The sequence below is a fragment of the Mastigoproctus giganteus genome, chromosome 6 (genome assembly GCF_048544385.1).
Source record: "Mastigoproctus giganteus isolate SK-2022 chromosome 6, ASM4854438v1, whole genome shotgun sequence".
Classification (NCBI taxonomy): Eukaryota; Metazoa; Arthropoda; class Arachnida; order Uropygi; family Thelyphonidae; genus Mastigoproctus; species Mastigoproctus giganteus.
The window spans coordinates 41,745,141-41,759,610 of NC_143580.1; the positions used below are offsets into that span (position 1 = coordinate 41,745,141).

The 14,470-nt window shown below is 33.9% G+C and overlaps 1 protein-coding gene across 1 annotated transcript in view; it reads right to left on the bottom strand.

Moving 5' to 3' along the window:
* Positions 1–14,470, bottom strand: part of ath (ATP-dependent RNA helicase DHX33) — a 186,612-nt gene that overhangs the window by 12,242 nt on the left and 159,900 nt on the right. Inside the window, exons 17-19 of the mRNA XM_090375086.1 lie at positions 13,166–13,270; positions 10,050–10,186; positions 2,166–2,232 (exon numbers count right to left, since the gene is read on the bottom strand). Coding sequence (XP_090231212.1) covers positions 2,166–2,232; positions 10,050–10,186; positions 13,166–13,270 — 309 coding nt within the window. The remainder of the gene's footprint in view (positions 1–2,165; positions 2,233–10,049; positions 10,187–13,165; positions 13,271–14,470) is intronic.

A 14,470-nucleotide genomic window follows, 5' to 3' on the forward strand; every position in this document is an offset into this window, starting at 1 on the left:
TCAGAGCCAGGAGGTCAGTTCACACAATATCTTGAAAGGACATCCCCTTCATATCTTTTCTTGGATATTTCATTTGATGGAAGTTGTGTAGGTTTTGCAGCATTCTACAGGATATCCAGTGCCATGCCTTTCCATTTATAAAAATCCAAAATTTAGAGCATAGGATGTCACTTGACATTGGGGTTAACATGTATTTTGTTGATACTTGGGGAAAAAAAAACTCGTAAAGCGGGAACTGCCTGTACATACAAGATGGGATTTCAGAATTTAGGCAAGCAAACAACCGAAAATTCTTAGAGATGCAAGATAAATAGTTCAGAAGGAGCAGCTGGATGAGGGGATTCATATTAGTATAGCCAATCAGAGCCAGGAGGTCAGTTCACACAATATCTTGAAAGGACATCCCCTTCATACCTCTGCACATTTCCCTCCACCCCAAGACAGGAAGTATGAATTTTGGGGAGTAATTTTTTTTTATGTAAACCCCAAACACGAGAGGTATTAGAACCTATAGTACTTAGTACCGTGCTTGGGTTGGAGGTTGAGAAGACGAAAGCACATATTTGTTGACATTAGACTTGACTTCTGTAGACTGTAATTTTAGGAAATACGTATGAAGGAAGGTTGTTCCAGAAAGATATGGAAACAAGGTTCCAGCATACACCTTAGTTGTCACTGTAAGCTGCATGCTGGATTTGCTATTTGCATTGTTCATTGCCATAGGAGTAGACAGTGCAAATACCAAAATATCAGTTGCATAAATCATGGCTGATATATTATTGTTTGTATGCATTTTGAATCCACATCAGGTGTTGCTTAGCATTCCAACAAAGATATTTTTCCTTTGCTGTGACATTTCTGTGTTTGAAACTGAGTTTAGCATCAGAGATTACCCTGAGATTTCTATGTTCAGCATATTTTGTGGGCTATACAGCCCATCTATACATGCTGTTGACATTTGTGTCATGTGTGAACTTACAGTTGGAATTGACAAATTTGTCTCCCCCACTTCTCACGAATGCACCATTCATGTTGGTGCAAATTGATTCTTGTGCTTTTGTGACATCATTTTCAGTCACTGAAGGCTACATTTCCACCTCACATGCTATGTTGGCTTTTTTGAGGACACTCTTATCGGTAACATGACAATTGAGGAAATTCAGCAGTAGTTTGTGGCTGTTTGTTCTTTGAAAGTTGTAGTTACCAATTAACCAAATGAAGTATCTGTCACTCTTTGATCAACTGGAAACTCTAACTTCATGGCAGTTTTTTTTTTTATGTAAACCCCAAACACGAGAGGTATTAGAACCTATAGTACTTAGTACCGTGCTTGGGTTGGAGGTTGAGAAGACGAAAGCACATATTTGTTGACATTAGACTTGACTTCTGTAGACTGCAATTTTAGGAAATACGTAAGAAGGAAGGTTGTTCCAGAAAACGGCAGTTGAATGAATAAACAAGGAAGATGAAAAGTTGGTTCTGTGAGTTTGAAGTTGGACAGTAAATGGATGTTCACTGGTGGCAGCATGTGTTCAGACTGTTTTGAAAGAGAAAGTGGGAATTATAGAAGCCAATTCAGAAGAACAGTGCCCATCTGTAGATGAGGCATGCAGTAGAAACAATACGTTTATGAGACAGCGAGTGGAGAGACTTTGTTAGAGATGAATCATTAATCAACCTAACTGCCCTCTTCTGAATGGAATCACCATCCCAAATGTGGGAACAATATTCCATGGCAGGGTGGATTTGCGATTTATACAGAGTGAGCAGCTATTTGGAACATTCACAAGAAGTTTTTTATTTATTTTCTGAAATACCAACATTACAAGAAGGATGCTATCAAACTTCATTCTTATGACAAGCATAAATGGTCAGTTCACACCGAACTATATGATACATGTTCTGAAGGACAAATACCACTCCAAATAAATGGTTTGTAATAGAGAGAAAAAAATTATCTGTAAAATGGCAGAATCCTCTTATATGGAATAGTTTTAGCTTCATAATAATTTGCCTCAGTACTCCATTACTTCAAATGAACAGCACATGTAGAAATGCTGTTTGAAGTAATACAATATACCAAGGTTCCTTTTTCATTAGCTCTTTGAGATGGCTACACCATTTATAGAAAATGAGAGGAACAAGACAAAAGTTAAATAGCTTACTGTGACATAGGTCCCTTCTCTTTGCAGTTCAGCAGCATTCAGAAACAACCCAGTTGCAAGACATTTACTGGAAAAAAGTAATAAAAATGCTATATTTATGAAGAAGCTTCACTTCATATCATTAATGTAGAGAAAACAGTATCAAATATTTAAGTAAAATGCAATTTTAATTTCATTTTACATAATTTCATTAAAATGCAATTTTAATTTCATTTTACAGCAAAGCACTTCATTAATTTGAAACAAGGAACCAAAATACATTCATTTCAGTTTTAAACATGTTAAAATTATCAAACAAGGTAATGTCAGTATTAACCAAGAAGTAGCACATCTGCAACGTATCCCTGTGCTTTTTATCTGCCAATTGCACTTAACTTAACAATTGCATTTAATAATTAAATATAAAACTTAACTAATAAGTTTTGTATTTACTTTCCTTCCATTAACATATTTGTCACACTCTTTAGCCGGGTCTGGTAAATAATAATGATAATTCATCAATTCTCCAAACATGTAGTACAAAATTTCTGAGTTATTAACCTCTGTATACTTATACACAGAAAATAAATAAGAATTCATGGATGGGGGGGGGGGGGGGAGAAAGTTTTAGTTTTGTGAGAAGCTTTTAATCGCTGCATCTAGTTCCAGCTGAGCGGTTTACTTTATCTTTTGTGTGCCTTATATGATGCTCTGAAACACTGATAAGAAAAGATAGCTAGCTAATTTATAAATTGTGATTTTATCACTGAAGTTTACAAAGGAAGTGAATATTATTTTATTTCTGAAGAACAGCAGTGAATGGCTGTTAAACATCTACTACTAACTTCAAGTATGGACTGGTGTTTTGAATACGCACCTAATCTTTCTAAAACAACTTCAAAATGCGTCAAAGGAGGGATATTTAATCCTTGTTTATAAAGTTTAATTTATTTTGTTTTTTATTGCAACGCATCACAGAAACAGTATTGAAGTCTGAATGGAAGCGAGCTTGATTTTAATGATTAAAATTTTCAACTGTCAACCAAAATTTTAAAGTTCATTAAAAGAGAAAAGGTGCCTTAAGTGTTGTGAAAATTTGACTGTTAATGTTAAACCAGGTGGAAGGAAAGCTGAATAATTCCCCCCAACCATTAAAAGGGGGAAAAAATTGTTTTTTTTCTCTTTTAATGATTTTATTAAACTTTTATTGTTGATATCAGCAACTTTTTATATAAATATATATAATTTTTCTTTTTTTGATGCATTATAAAAACTTCCAGGGGAGAGACCAAGTTGATCTAATCCTTGGTTGTTCTGGTCTAATTTTACCTTTATCTATCAATTATGTATATCTGTCTATTTTGCCTTTACTTAAAAGTTGTAAAAAACATTACACGGAGTACTATTAACTAAGAAATATTTAAGACACTTTTCCACTTGAAGTTGGTTAGTTAGTTATTTGGTTTTTAGGAGCATTAGCAACTAAGGCCATATTGCTCTGGGATATGCGGTGGTCATTCCCTGACCTTTCCGCATCCTCCGTATTTGGTGGTGACGGGCTGGAACCCCGGTCTAATCAAGAAGCGTGTGCTACGCACTGCTGCCCCTTCCGACCTGGCTACGGAGGCGCCGTCCACCTGAAGTATTTTAATTAGTTTATTGGTATGTAAAGGACAATTGGTACAATTAGATCCCAAACAATTACTAAATAAAAATGGCTACATTTTGGATTTCGATATTGAAATCAGTCTACTGGATTTTTGGGTTTATAAAATTATGCATAAACAGAAGTTAACAGTACATGATATGAAGCCAAGTCTATAGTTAATAGAACTAAATTAGAGTTTAAAATTAAATTCTGAATTATCCCTAGACACATCTACTCTACAAGATAGCATGTACAGAGTTTTATGCAATATAATAGGGAGTTATAAACCCTAAAATTAGAAATAAATCAAATAAATGAACACGTGCTTATTGGGAGTTTTAAACCATGATGATGGGAAACAAAAACTGTACCACTGGGGAAACCAAATTGCACAATATTAAGGAACTGAGGCAGAGGTATTCCTACCTTTTTATTAGAAGTATTGATCATTATTTATTTCCATAAAGTCATTTAACACATTCAATGCTGATTACGAGTTAATTCATATTTGGCGATCTGGCCCAGGACGCTGACTACAAGTTAACTCGGACTGGTATGACTTACCTTTCAGGCGCAGCTACAAGTATATTCGAAGCAAATATGTGCAACGGAGGGACAGTTGGCATTCTGGGATAAGAATGAAAAATCAACCGCAGTGTCAGAAAACAGAATTTATTCACAAAAAAAAAAAAAAATTTTCTTCATGCAAACAGCTAGCTTCTCTTAGCGCATGGACAGTAACAGCATGTTCCGCAGCGTTTTTTATTTCTCATACATACTCAACACGGCTTAGTCAGGTGTGGTTTTTTTACAGTTGGTTTTTTTACAGAACGTTTAGAATTTTTTCTCCAATCAAAGATTCAATGTAACTTTTCCGTCAAGTTATGGGTTCCACCAAAAAAATGTCCGAAATTCAGAGAAACCCGTAACTTGACGGAAAAGGATGTATGCGTTATGCGAATATATTTCTATAATATATAATGCAGTTTTTTTTTCAGACATCTGATGGTTTTTCTTAGCGCTAAATAATATGATAGTATTTGATCCGATCAATCTATGAACCAGAACCATATGACTCGTCAAAAAGCTCTTCAAATTCCGAGTCATTCATATTAACATAGAGCTCAAGCTCTTCTTCAGTCAGCGGCCTCTTCTTATCCATGTTTTAGGTTCTTTTTTTTTTTTTTTGTAAAAAACGTAACAAAGTACTAAATACAACGTACATGACAAAGTCTGTGTCACTGCAGCGGATTTATGCACAGCACAGACTGATATACAGAGAATTCTGCAAGTTACAACATGTCAAGTTAACTCGTAGTTGGCTGCCGCGAAGAATTTTCTATTTTTTTTTTTTTTTTTTTTTTTTTTTTTATGAAAACCCCAAACACGAAAGGTATCAAAACCTATAGTACTTAGTACCCTGCATGGGTTGAAGGAGAGAAGTATGGGGGGAGGGGGATGCCAGAAACTTAGCTCTACAGACTAAACATGGGTTTCACCACTTCAAGCCTCCAATAAGCAAAGCGGTGGTATTTCACCGGTTGATGAAAGTCATCTACCACCTACAATTACATACAGCAACTACGAGATAATTCCCAAGGCTTTTTTTTTTTTTTACAACAATAAGCTTTTTTTATGAGTTTTGGTGATGAATATATATTATAATTTGGGTTTTGAATAATTTAACATGCCTAACTCAAATTGGTGTTGGAGACCAGTTTACCCAAATAAGCCTTGGCAGGCAACGTGTTAAGCAAGTTTCATGTATTTAAATGCCAGTTTCTCATTGAAATCTTGTTATATATCATGTTATAAAAGTCCAGTTAAAGAATTTCCCAGCTAGCATATATTATATTGCATATTTTTAATGCATAATTTGGAATTTAAACTTAAATTTAAAATTCTAACTATAGAATTGGGTTCATGCCATGTATTGTCACTGATTGTGAACTTCTCTTTATAAAGTTCAAAGTTCCTTAAACTTTATAAAGAGATTCTTTGGTTCTATAAAATAATTTTATAGAACCAAAGAATCCAAGCCTGAAAATGGATTTTGATATTGAATCTGAAACTTAGCCAATTATATTTAGTTATTAGGATTGTTTGAGTCTAATTGTACAAACCCTTATTAAACCTTTCTTACTTCTTAATTTTTTTTTTTTTGTATGAACAAAAGAAAAGAAATGTACATAAATCAAAATTTCTGTTAAACTTTTGGAAATGAGAATACGTTCATTAAAAGATAAATTAAATGCAGTGTAATCAAATAATGATTTATAAAACTGAACACCGTATTATACCACATTAAAGGAATTGTTGCACAGATAATGGTGAAGATGTGCCAACCCAACTGCCACTTTAATTTTAAAAAAATCAAAGCACCAAATAAAATAATAGAATAAATCATTAAAAATTAAAAAAACAGAATAGATAAGCAATGGGCTACACTCACTAAGGCAAGAATAGAGGCCCTGTCTTCTACTTAAAGTGGCACAACTGGTGCTGGAAACAAGCAAGGATTCCCCCGATCCCAACACACCTAACCCAATATGTAAATAGAGATAAACACTTCAGAAGAAAAACACAGGAACAATTTCTTAAAGGAGGCATAAGCGCTGTGGAAATTCCCAAGTCACATTCTTACCTGGGTGAGTGTAGGCCCCTGCTTATATTTTTAATTTATTTATTTGGTAATTTGATTTTTTAATTTTTGCTTGAAAAGGTGACAATTAGCACCTCTTCAGAATTACCTGTTGCAACAATTCCGTTAACAAATTTTATTTGAGAAACTGTTCTTTGCAGACAAAATACCACTTTTTTTTTTTTTTTTTTTGGAACTAGATGGATACATTGAATTCAGCATTTTTTGGATTTTGAATTAAATATTTAATGAAACAACAAGTACACTGTACATTATAACCCCACCCCAGTGTTTTTCACCAAAGAAAGTACAAGTACATACCGTATTTCCCCATGTATAAGACGCACCTTTTTCGAAAAATTTGGAGCATAAAAACTGGGTGCATCTTATACAATGGTTGTAATTTTTTTTTTACTTGCATTTCCCGCTTTTTTGCGCTTGTTGTCTTTGTGCTCATTGTTTCGCACTTGTTACCGGTATATTAGGTTACGTTTTGCCAAGTTCTGCGCAGAAATGGCTCAGAAAAGATTTTCGTACAGTGCTGAATTCAAGTTAAAAGTGATCCAGTTTGCAAAAGTTAATGGAAATCGTGCTGCTGAACATAAGGTTGGTCCTCCTCCAACTGAGAAAACAATCCGAGACTGGCTACAGGAAGAAGAAACCCTACTGAAAATGCCACGGCAGAAGAAGGCCATTAGAAGCAAGTCAGCAAAATGGCCTGGTTTAGAGAGGGAATTGAAGATGTGGATTGAGGAGCAAAGGGCAATTGGAATTCCTGTGACCACAAAGATGGTTCAGCATGAGGCAAGAATTGCTGATGAAAAAGAAGTTACTGGTTTCAAAGGAGGACACAATTGGTGCTTCAGGTTCATGAAACAGAATGGACTAAGCATGCGTACATGCACCAGACTTGCCCAAAAGATACCTGAAAGCTATGAGCAGAAGGTCCTTGAATTTCATCATTTTGTCATTCAACGTCAGAAGACACATCAGTTTAAGTTGGGTTTTTTTTTTTTTTTTTTTTTAGGAGCATTAGCAACTAAGGCCATATTGCTCCGGGATGTGCGGTGGTCATTTCCTGACCTTTCCGTATCCTCGTATTTGGTGGTGATGGGCTCGAACCGCGGTCTAATCAAGAAGCGTGTGCTACACACTGCTGCTCCTTCCCACCTGGCTACGGAGGCGCCTAGTTTAAGTTGGGACAGATTGCAAATATGGACAAAGTCCCCCTTCAATTTGATGCCCCAAGTAACAGAACTGTTGATAAGAAGGGAGTGAAAACTGTAACTGTGAAGACAAGTGGACACGAAAAGAGCCATCTAGCTTGTTGTACCGACGGAACCAAGCTGCATCCTATGCTGATTTTCAAACACAAAACAATGCCAAAAGAAGACATTCCTCGAGGAGTGATTGTCCACGTTCACGACAAGGGTTGGATGGATCAGGATGGGATGAAGATCTGGTTTGAGAAAGTTTGGAGCAGGAGACCAGGTGGGCTCTTATGCAAACCTGCCCTATTGGTGCTTGATCAGTTCACACATAACAAAAAACACAAAGAAGATTGCTGCAGAGCAAAAAACAAAACTTGCCGTCATACCTGGAGGCTTGATATCTCAGCTTCAACCACTTGATGTCAGCATTAACAAACCATTCAAAACTGCCATGAGAGACGAATGGAACCAATGGATGAAGTCTTCTGGGGACATTCTGACACCATCAGGAAGAGTGAAGAAACCAACTATAGGAGAAGTTTGTACCTGTGTGAAAAGATCCTGGGATAATATCAAGATTGAGATCGTTGTCAAGTCATTTAAGAAACGTGGCATTTCAAATGCCATAGATGGAACTAAGGATGAGGCAATGTATGAAGACAGTGATTCGTCACGAGACACAGATGAGGACAAGCTAATGGATGGGAGTTTTGACAGTGATGAGTTGTATGAATTTTATGATGAATAAAACTTGAGTTCAATAACTTTATGTAATACATTTTTTTTCAAATTTCGGGACCCAAAATTAAGGTGCGTCTTATACATGGAAGCGTCTTATACTTGGGGAAATACGGTACATACATAAGTGAACACTTTGGACATCTGTGAAGAAATGTCCAAAAGTTTTAATGCTAGCTTTGGAAAAGTCATTCCCTGACCAATTAACAAAATTATTAGAAAAAGGGGGAGGAGGGAGGGAGAAGAAGTATAAAGATAGGATGGGAGGATTATGAACAATGGCTGTACTATAGGAATACAGCAAGAAACAATGGAGAGGGGAATGAATTGAATTACCTTCTCTGTATGTATATACAGAGAGGGCAATTCAATATATAATCTTAATGTATATACCACCTGGATATGATTGGATTGGAAGAAAGGTAAGGTAGTCTTTGAAAAATTGCCCTAAATAGGCCTCTCCACACTGGCAGAACACATATTTAAATCATCTTAACTTCTTTACCAATGGCTCTGAAACTTCCAAGAACTGGACCTATGCTTATATAATATTTTTCACTTAGAATGACCTCAGGAATTATCCCCTGAAGTTACGACATAAAAGCATAAACCACACTGTATATGTACGTACTTCCAAAAGGGTTATCTGTTACTATCAATATCTAGTTTGTGTCATTAAACCATCTGCTAAATTTTTTTCCATTATTAATTAGCCAGTGGATTCTTTTTTCTACAGCTAGCAATTAAAATTTTCAGACATTTCTTCACAAATTTCTTATATACTCGCTTGTGCAAATATCTTGTTCATTCTTTCTGTATTGTCTCCATTGAAAAAGACACCCATAGTGGGGTTGTAACATACAGCGTATATTCTGTTTCATTAACCACTGTTTGAATAATAACTGTAATAATCAGTTTTACATTGAGCAAACTGTGTGTGTGTATATATATATATATATATATATATATACAAGCAAAATAGAGCAAAATCAGTAAGAAGAAAACTGTTTATTATGACATAGACAGAACCATATGAATGGATACGAGTGTGAGATAGAAAGGGATATGGAATTTATATCTAAGGAATACAGTTTAACCAGAATGTAAAATAAGATGCATGTAAATTTAAGAAAAACTTCTTACCCAATACATTCTTAAATTTACACACACACACACATGTATTTTATTTTAATTTTAATGCCTACATTTCATTTTAAATATAATTAGACTTATGAGAGGGAGACTATGAGAAACAATGTTTTAAGTACTGACTGTAAGGAAACTTTTTAAGATGCACTGCAGTCAATGATTACCCCCCCCCCCCAATATTAAGAAACAGTAGTATAACTACTGTTCCTTAATACTGGTGGGGGGGGGGGACACACAGCTTATTAATGGATGTTTAGTTCATTATAACTTGCCTTTCATAGGTTGCAATCAGTTTCCTTTTAATGACCATGCATTACAGGATACTGGCTTAATCACTCAAAACAATAATAAATGAGCATAAATAAAAATTAAATATTTTAATTTCTTTTCTCATTATTAAATAAGGGATGCCAATCCTTAAGAAGGAACTTACAAGATCAAAGGCAAAAATGTTATTTTAAAGGATATGCAATGCTAGAGAGAGAGAGAGAGAGAGACCATGAAATGAAATGACTAACCCAATAATATCTTCTTTCTCTGGTCCACAAGACCTTGACAAAATTCCTTCTTGCTGACATAACCTGGACAACTGTTTTCTTATTTCAATAGCTGTTTTTACATTACGTTCAAGGATAAAATTTTCTTGACACCACTCCTAAAAAGGAAGATATCTAATTAAGAGTTGCAGTTTAAACTGCTTTTATATACTGTTTGCAGTTGAATATACACTATTAATTCCAGTTGTAACGATACAATACAACCTCAATATACCACAGATTTGGATACAACACAAGTGTTATATATCCCCCCAAGAGGGACATTAAAAAAAAAAAAAAATGCAGTTTATGGCAAAACACACACACACACACACTTCTACAGTAGTCAACCAATTATTATTACTGTCAACGTTCAGCTTCTCTCTTATAACAAATGGCTAAATTAGAGATATGATTAAAAATACATTAACTGCACATAGGACACTTGTAAAACTAACCATTTTTCTCAAAGAGGGGAGAAGGAAAAATCACTGTATTACCATCATCAGTTGTGATATATTCAGTTAAATTTTTGTAAACATGTGACATTCTTTTCAAGGATGAAATCGCATTTAGATTATATAATTTTTGTGAAAAATGACTTCCAAGATGTTGGTTTTCGTCTATGCAACAATTTCCAGGAATACCTTAATCAAGGAAGTTATGTGGTTGGGGGGGGGGTTAAATTGTCATGTTCTGTCTACTTAGTTACAATGGCCATTAGATTATGTGGCTGAGTTATTCCTTATTTCCTGTTTATGCACTATACTGTAAATTAGATTCTCTGTAAACATGTCTCATTTGGAAGTGTGGGATCATATCATTATAACAAATTTAATTATATGAGGAATTGCTGTTAATATTTTTATTTTAAGTACAGATTAAAAAAAAAAAAAAAAAATCTACAGTAACAGTTCAAACGTTTAACCTGTTTCATCCAGATGCCAAAATAGTACAAGTGAAAAAAATAATAAAACGAAATTTGCTTATATAAAAATGCACTTGCTTAAAAGATTGTATTCTGATTATTGTTTATTCATGTTGAAAAATTGGATAAATTTTATTTTTAGCTATAAAACACTTCATAACATAATGTTAAAGTTACCCCCCCCCCAACACATGTTTTATATTGAGGTTGCACTGTATTTGTAATAATTTCTACCCAAAATATCATTCCTTTGTATCATTACTATATCCAATCACTTCATACTTTACGTTTCACTGACTATACAAGGGTTTCACTTTGGAGAATCAGCATGAAAGTGACTACATGAATCTACAATGAAAGCTGATGTACCAGTGACTTCTTATAACTCTTGTCATTTATGAAAACTGTTAAGAGATTGCCATTTTAATTTCTTATTAAGTAGAACATCATTTGTATTTCAACCTGACTGCTGAGTCACCAAAAATGTTTACTTTGCACAGTAATACTTTTATGAAAATTAATTATTTCTTCCATTAAAAAAAAAAAAAAAAAGTAAACCTTTTCCCCAGTTATGGATTCCTACTTCAAGTAGGTACAAAAAAATAATTTATATTTGGTCCAAAAAAAAAAAGACTACATAGATCTTTGGATGCTGATTCCAAATCTGTTTTTATTTTTCCTCTAATGTTTCTAATTTTTGTGATGAGACCAATAATACCACTCACATATCTATTCCTACTTGAATATTTATTGGTTATGGTTATACATTAATATTTCTACATCCTTGTTATTTCATAATTTAATTACTTGATTAACTTGTTTCAGACAAAATCCAATGAATTATTGAAACACATTCATCATCCTGCTTCAAAAGTGTAAAAATCACCCCAATAAATTCTACTGTGTGTACAGCTCTTTACTAAATCACAGAAAATATTTGAAAAATTTCAGTTATACTTTGGCTCTCCTCTAGGTGAGCAGTATAAGGTGTGGGCACATTATCTGTACTGCTTTTGAATGAATTACATGACTGGCTAAAAAAAGGGAAAAAGTCCATGCCATACCTAGGATATGGAGAGAACCAAAAGGCCATGATGATGGTTGTCACTTTTGTAATGTGAATGTTACTGGATTCTCTGTGAAGAATAAGCACAAGAATGTTTATATGAACCTGGATTCAGCAACAAGACAGACCTCTCATGATAATAATATGCCAATTCCAGTACCTCCACAGCAAGGACTAGATTCTTTAGAAGATAAAATGGAATGCAATTAAGGTGTGATTGGTGGAGACCTGAGAGCTTCAAATGATCCAGAGTGCACACCCAATGAAGAGACATCAGAGCTAGAGATGTTTACCCAAGACGAGCTGAATGACCTCATTAGAGATCTAGCCCCCCTCCAAAGATAAAGCCAAACCACTTGCATCCAGACTACAGCAGCAACACTTGGTTAAGAAGAATTCAAAGCGTCTCACTACTAAAAAAAAAAAGAAACCAGTTTTGGTGACATTCTTTGCAGTAAATGGTCTGCTCTAAAAATTACTGTTTTTTTTTCATTAAAAAAAAAAAATAATAAATAAAAAAGACCACTAACACAATCATGAAAAGTGAACCTCTAAGTAAATCAAACTGAATTTCACATGCAAGAACAGTGTTCAAAAGTCCATATTTGCATATTTTGCCTACCGACTGTCCTAAAACACGAAAGGTGGTTTCATCTATATGAATAAAATACAGTGGAGGATGTGCACTTCTGAATGCAGCGTACATGTCCACTGTAAAGTCCTTGCATACTGCTTGTGCAGAACCTTATACCTCTATATGCAATCTTCTCAGCAAGACTGTATAGTAGTGGCACTATATTACTTGATGTTGAAAAACTTGGCACTGTTCTTTATGAATTAAAAATACCAATAAAACTTTGTGTTTACCAGTCAAATACAACAAATTTTTACCTATTACATATATTAGTTCTCATATCAATAAGAAAAATTGTTACTTGTATTGAACACATTTTTTCCTATGTGTGCTGTGATGTTTTAAATTTATTTAAAATCATCATAGAATTACTGATAAAATTTGTGAATTAACTTTTAGACACACCTGTTTAGCAGAGAAAATAATTCAAATAATGAAATCATACATATAAACAAATCATTTCCGAATACCTTTTTTCCATTGATACGCCGGTAGGTTCTGTATATATCAAGAAGTGTGATGTGATCTCCAGACCCATCTTTAAACTTTTCCCATACTGTAGCTGCCAAGTCTTTCTAATAAATAGAATTAATCAAACTTATTAATTATTAACAAGACTATTAGCATTAGTATCAAGTAGATAAGATAAGTCAGTTAGTGAATTAGTAAACAAAACTCCAGAAGGTAACATAACCCACAATTGAAACACAGTATATTCAGTATAGTAATATCCAAAAAAATTAACAAAGGGGAAAAAAAAAAAGAATCCTAAGCATTCCAACTAAGAAAACCCTTACTTGTGGTAAGAGAATTCCTAATGCAAGTAAGAAACCTTGAAACTAGAGTACTTTTTTAATCTTTGTCATGTGATACAAGTAATACTAATTAACACTATTTTTATATCTACACAAATAGATATTTCTACGATATTGAAAAGGGAATGCTTTAATTAGTATTACTTGTATCACATGACAAAGATTAAAAAAGTACTCTAGTTTCAAGGTTTCTTACTTGCATCCCTTGTTTTAGGGATTCAACTACTTTGATAATAGTATTCTGGTTGTGAACCTTATTATATATTACAGGCAATCCCTGACTTACGCAACACTTGACTACTGTAAATTCTACTTCTATTCTCTCTCTTTCCATCTAAGAACAGCTAACTACAGTCTCAATTAAAAATGTCTAAGAATCAGAAAATTTTGCTTTACAGACTAACAGGCTTTGATGCCACTGTATCAGTGCTTGCTAAACTATTTTGACACTGACACACTATGTGCATGACAAAAATAATTTGACATCCCACCAGAATTTTGTAATTATCCAACATCCCACCCTCTTTTGTTCCTCATCTTTAAATTGATGGAAAACAAAACAGTGCATAATTTCCTTTGTTTCATCCAAAAACACAAAAAAAAAAAAAAAAAAAAAAAAACTGAGTAGGATAGAGAGAAGATATGAAGTAATAAGCATAAACTTCACCACTGTCATCTAAAATCAACTACATCAATTATTAGCCATCAAAGAGAAAGAATGTGTCTATAGTCACCAGTTATCAAATATGAAGCACATAGAAAAGTATTTTTAATGTATAAAACTCATTTTATTAATTAATAAAAATTGCATTTTTATTAATTAATTGCATCAGTATATGTAGCAAAAGAAAATCAGATTGAAAACAATGCTGATAATATAAATTCAAAATTTGGCAACACCTTTTGAAACAAACATGACCACTTTGGAAATTTATCAGTATAGTATCACAGAGGATAAAA